Source organism: Emiliania huxleyi (genome assembly GCF_000372725.1).
Source record: "Emiliania huxleyi CCMP1516 chromosome Unknown EMIHUscaffold_171, whole genome shotgun sequence".
Taxonomy (NCBI): domain Eukaryota; phylum Haptophyta; order Isochrysidales; family Noelaerhabdaceae; genus Emiliania; species Emiliania huxleyi.
Genome location: NW_005200871.1, coordinates 284,387 through 290,089, shown reverse-complemented (window position 1 = coordinate 290,089; position 5,703 = coordinate 284,387). Strand labels below are relative to the sequence as shown.

At 64.1% G+C, this 5,703-nt stretch overlaps 1 protein-coding gene across 1 annotated transcript in view; it reads left to right on the top strand.

Annotated features, from left to right (window-relative positions):
* Positions 1–1,932: 1,932 nt before the first annotated feature.
* EMIHUDRAFT_468086 (hypothetical protein) overlaps positions 1,933–5,703 on the top strand; it is a gene marked incomplete at its 3' end in the record, with an annotated part of 6,095 nt that continues 2,324 nt past the window's right edge. The window contains exons 1-6 of the mRNA XM_005784257.1: positions 1,933–2,506; positions 2,580–2,757; positions 2,917–2,970; positions 3,265–3,383; positions 3,623–3,683; positions 3,920–4,086. Of these exons, the coding sequence (XP_005784314.1) occupies positions 2,025–2,506; positions 2,580–2,757; positions 2,917–2,970; positions 3,265–3,383; positions 3,623–3,683; positions 3,920–4,086 (1,061 nt within the window). The 5' untranslated portion in view covers positions 1,933–2,024. The remainder of the gene's footprint in view (positions 2,507–2,579; positions 2,758–2,916; positions 2,971–3,264; positions 3,384–3,622; positions 3,684–3,919; positions 4,087–5,703) is intronic.

The following is a 5,703-nucleotide window of genomic DNA, read 5'->3' as shown; positions in this document are numbered from 1 at the left end:
TCACAGCAGAGCCAGACTCTGTGTGTGAGGGCTGGATGCACCAGTACTCCGGTGTGAAGAAAGGCTACCGCCCCGCTCGTACCTCGCGGGGCTACCGCTCATACTTGCGGCCATGCTATCACGCCTTGCGACAGCCTGTCGGCGCAGCTGACCGTGCCATGATGCACAATTGATCACCTGCATAGCTCGCGGCCTTAGTATCAAGCATTCAGTGACGACCTGATCGTACGGCCAGTAGGAAGGTGTCCTTCCATCGTGTGCACGCTTCTGGCGCAATGCGCGTCACCTCGGATTGGCTGCTGGCACTCTCGAGGCTATGCCTACACAGCCTCGCGCGCATGGGCAGTCAAGAGGGACCACGCACCTTCTCAGGACAGCGCCGGTGCCTCTCTCTTGGACCGGCAAACGTGGTGGTATCGTGTCACCAATGTGGGACCAGTGCGGCATCGCGCCATCGACAGCTCTGAACTGCGCCTCACCACTGACCGGGAAGGCCGCCAAGTGGGCCAGCACAGGTCGCACATTGTGGCAGCAGTCAGCAGTGCATGGCTGATAGCTAGAGCAGCAGCGTCAGGGTCGCAGGGTCGGATCGTGTCAAGCCTCTCGCCCGGCCGGCCGCGTGCAGACGTCGGCCTGTCTGCTGTCTGGAGTGATCTGTCGGCGGTCAGTACGACCGATCAGGTCGGAGATTTCTGATGGTTGGAGGGTCTATCTGTATGTACTCCTCGAGATCTTTCCAAATCTGCCCTCTACTTAACCGTACTTAATCGGGAAGTTGGTGCTAGTGGAGACTAGTGGAGCCGGGGCCCCGTTTCCGCACTGCGGCGCGGCGCACGGTGCCTCCGGGGGGCCCCGCGCCGGCCCAGAGGCAGCGATGAGTGGAGCCGCGATCAGCCACCTGTGGGCGGTCATCGGGGTCGCGGTCAAGCTCGCGACGGGGTGAATCTGGTGCGTCTAGTATCACTGGTGGGCTGGGTGTGCAGCAGCGGCGCTCGAAAAGAGGGAAAAAACTCGACAACTGTTTGGAGTGTCTACATTCTCGAGGCACCGTTCTCGGCCCGGCCGGAAAGCTGGCTGGTGGTCGCGCGCGGCGCGTCAGCGCCACTCCGACTGGTCGGGCACCTCGGCTGGGTCCATCAGCAAGAGGCCCGCGCCGTCGGGGAGCCCCGCGAGCGCATGGGCGGCCGGCGCGAGCGGACGCCGCCGCCGCCGCCGCCGCCGCCGCCGCCGCCGCCGCCGCCGCCGCCGCCTCCTCGCGCCTTGCCTCCGTCACCGCCGCCCTCCATCTCGCAGCGGCGCGTCCCTCTGATGGCGCGGGCTCCTCGCTCGTTGGCGCCTCGTCGCCGGCCCCCCTCACAACCCAACTCCCTCGCACAACACTGGGCACGGGACTGGCGCGCACTGGCACTAACACAGGTACACCACGGGAGCCGCCTACCTAAGCGACTCCTGCGAGGGTGGCGAGGCACTTAGCTCCGTGCACCCGCCCACCCCCGCCACAGGCATCATTCACGACCTGCTCTGCGATGGCCGTGTGAAGAACGACTGAGATGCGCTGCTGCGATACACATGCTTGAAAAGAAACGCACTGCCGAAGGTGCCACCTTATCAACCACAACGCAAAAGGCCCGCGCGTGCTGCGCGGGCCCGGCGAGCGACTAGCGAGCCAGCCTGCTAGTTTTAGGTGTATTGTTGGCAGACAAGACTCAGAGCTCACAAAACAAACAAAATCTCTCTCTCTCTGAGCTCACACAGAATCACAGCGGGAGGAAAGCGGCGAGTCGCAATACTAAAACAAGCTGAAGATAGATAGATAGGCGAAACACCAATCCTCGCTACCCAACGCGGCCAAAGGATATCCACCTCGAGAACCTCGAGAGAGGCGAAACACAGTAAGCTGACTGTTCACACGCTTACCATCCATGGAGCTGGATCCGCTCACGCTTCTAGCGTTAGCGATCGAGTCCGAGGGTGGCGCAGCCTCGACCGCCCTCGTCGACGCGACCTCGGACCCGCCGCGCGAGATGACGCTCCCTCAGCTGATCAGCGCTGCTTCGCGTCTGGCGGATCGCATCGCCGGCGCCCTGGCGCGTGGTGCGGGTGCTCCGGAGGCCACGCCGAGCGGCGGCCAGCCGGTCGACCCTCCGTTTGTGGCCGTGGTCGCGGCGGATGGTCCTCTCGTCGTGATCGGCCCGCTCGCCGCACTCCTCGCCGGGTGCGCGTTTGTGCTCTGCGACCCCGCCTCGCCCGCCGAGCGGCTGAGGCACGTGCTGCACGACACCGCCGCCGCCGCCGCTCTCGTGCCGCCCGTCGCCACGCTGCCGGCCCGGTCTCTGCCTGAGGCTGTTGCGGCCGTCCGACGCGCCGCCGGTGGGAAAGTGGCGGTGATCGAGGCGGACGCCGGCGAGATGCTGCTCGGGGGGGAGGGAGGAGGGGCGGGAGGCAGAGGGGCGGGAGGCGGGGGGTCGGAGGGTTGGGCGTCCCGCCTTCGCGCTGCGGCAGACGGGTCTCGCCTGGCGTGCGTCTGCTACACGTCTGGCTCCGCACTTCGTGGACACTTCGTGGACACTTCCCTGTAGGCCTCGCCTCGCGTACGTCTGCTACACGTCTGGCTCGACCGGCGAACCGAAGGGCTGTGCGGTTGAGCGGCGCGCTCTCGCCGCCTACGCTGTCGCAAACGCGGCGGCGCACGGCGTGGCGCGAGGCTGCCGTGTGCTGCTCGCTTCCGCCGTCTCCTTCGACCCTTCGATTGGCGAGGCGCGTCCCCTCCCTCTTACTACCACTGCTGATTACTAGTGCGGATTATTGCCGGTACCACCGCTGCCATTGAGCCCTGGGGTAGGAGTGGCAGGCAGCCGTATTCCCACCCAGTGGGACCCCCCCCCCCCCCCCCCCCTCCCCCGCCGTGTATTGCAGGCCTTCACCGCGCTGTGTGCGGGCGCGGCGCTGGTGCTTCCGCCGCTGCGCGAGGTGCCAACCCTAACCCTAACCCTAACCCTAACCCCAACCCCAACCCTAACCCTAACCCTAACCCTAACCCTAACCCTAACCCTAACCGAGGAGTGGCGGGGGTCGGTGCACACCGCCCTCGCTATCTCCCCATATCTCCCCATATCTCCCCACATCTCAGGTGCGGGGGTCGGTGCACACCGCCCTCGCTATCTCCCCATATCTCCCCGTATCTCCCCACATCTCAGGTGCGGGGGTCGGTGCACACCGCCCTCGCTATCTCCCCATATCTCCCCGTATCTCCCCACATCTCAGGTGCGGGGGTCGGTGCACACCGCCCTCGCCCGCACCTCCTCCACGCACGTCACCACCACCCCCGCCGTCTGGGGCGCGGTGCCGCTCTCCGCCGCGCCAACGCTGCTCGCCTCGCTGAGGTGCTATCTCCCCATATCTCCCCATATCTCCCGCTGCGCGCCTCGCTGAGGTGCAGCGATCTCCCCATATCTCCCCTGCAGCGATCTCCCCATATCTCCCCATGTCTCCCGCTGCGCGCCTCGTTGAGGGCGTCGCGCGTGCTAGCACCCAAAGCCTTCTGGTCCACGCCGGGTGTTTGTGATGGGTGCTTCTTGCACAAGTTGCTTACGACTACGACTACTACTATCACTACTGTTAGGTGCGTCGCGCTCGGCGGCGAACCGATGCCGCCGCAGATGCTCGCCGCATGGGCGGCCGAGGTGCCGCTCTCCAGCATCTACCCCTGACCCTACCCCCACCCCTACCCCTACCCCTACCTTCCTACCCCCACCCCTACCCCTACCCCCACCCCTACCCCCACCCCCACCCCCACCCCCACCCCCATCCCCACCCCCACCCCCACCCCCACCCCTACCCCCACCCCCACCCCCACCCCTACCCCGACCCCCACCCCTACCCCCACCCCTACCCCTACCCCCACCCCCACCCCTGCGAGGTGCCTCTCTACAACGTCTACGGCGTCACTGAGTGCACAGTCTACCAGGCCTCCCGCCGCGTCGCACCGCCGCCTCTCGCGCCAGGCGGCAGCGCCGACCTGGGCGCTGCGGCGGCCGAGGCGCGGCTGAGTCTTGGCCAATCTCATCTCGGGCAACCTCATCTCGGGTGATCTCGGTTCGATCTCTCATCTCGGGCAATCTCATCAACCTCATCTCGATCTCGGACAGGCGCGGCTGCTCGGCGAACCGCTCTCGGGGTGCGTGCTCGAGGCCGTCTTCTACTACTACTACTACTGCTACAGTCCTACTACTACTACCACTACTGTTAGGTGCGGGCTCGAGGTCGTCGACGCGTCGTCGCGGCGCACGGAGTACCCGAGAGCACCCGAGATACCCCGATAGTACCCGAGATCACCCGAGGTTACCCGAGATCGGCGTCGCGGCGCACGCTCGCTCGTCAACGGATCAAAGGCCGCTCTCTCTTGCAGTGTACATCGCTGACCGCGGCCTGCTGCGCTGCCCCGGCAGGCCGGTCGCTTCTCCTGGAGAGGGGCAGCTTGCAATCACTGGCCGTCAGCTCGCGCGCGGGTACTTGCACCTGCCACACCGCACCGCCTCCGCCTTTGTTCTCCTCGCGGACGGAAGGCGCTCTCACCCCGCTGTGTCGATGGATGCCAAGACAAAAGGGAGTGGCACTACTTTCTCTTGCTTCACATCCTAGCATCCAGATCATGGAGACTACACGCGTACAGCGGAGGTGTAGCCGAGGTGTAGCTGAGGTGTAGCCGAGATACAGCGGAGGTGTAGCCGAGGTGTGAGTGGCTCCCGGTGCAGGCGCGCCTACTTGACTGGCGACCGGGCGAGGCGCGAGGAGGGGGGCGGGCTCGTGTTTCTGGGCCGCGTCGACCGGCAGGTCCGCCTCTCCGGACACTTCCTGGACACTTCCTGGACACTTCCTGGACACTTCCTGGACACTTCCTGGACATTCCTTGGACACTTCCTGGACACTACCTGGACACTTCCTGGACACTTCCTGGACACTTCCTGGACACTTCCTGGACACTTCCTGGACACTACCTGGACATTCCTTGGACACTTCCTGGACACTTCCTGGACACTTCCTGGACACTTCCTGGACACTTCCTGGACACTTCCTGGACACTTCCTGGACACTTCCTGGACACTTCCTGGACACTACCTGGACATTCCTTGGACACTTCCTGGACACTTCCTGGACACTTCCTGGACACTTCCTGGACACTTCCTGGACACTACCTGGACATTCCTTGGACACTTCCTGGACACTTCCTGGACACTTCCTGGACACTTCCTAGACACTTCCTGGACACTTCCTGGACACTTCCTGGACACTTCCTGGACACTTCCTGGACACTTCCTGGACACTTCCTGGACACTTCCTGGACACTTCCTGGACGCTACCTGGACACTTCCTGGACGCTACCTGGACACTTCCTGGACGCTACCTGGACACTTCCTGGACGCTACCTGGACACTTCCTGGACACTTCCTGGACACTCCTTGGACACTTCCTGGACACTTCCTGGACACTTCCTGGACACTTCCTGGACACTTCCTGGACATTCCTGGACACTTCCTGGACGCGGCTTCTAGACAGCTCTTGAACACCTCCTAAACACCTCCAAACACCTTTCAGAGCCCCCTGCCACCTTTCTGAAAGATTTTTGGTCCCTTCTGAAAAACGTCCTGGAAAATTCCTGCAACTTTCACCGGGACATTACGTGAAATTTTCCCAGACACATTC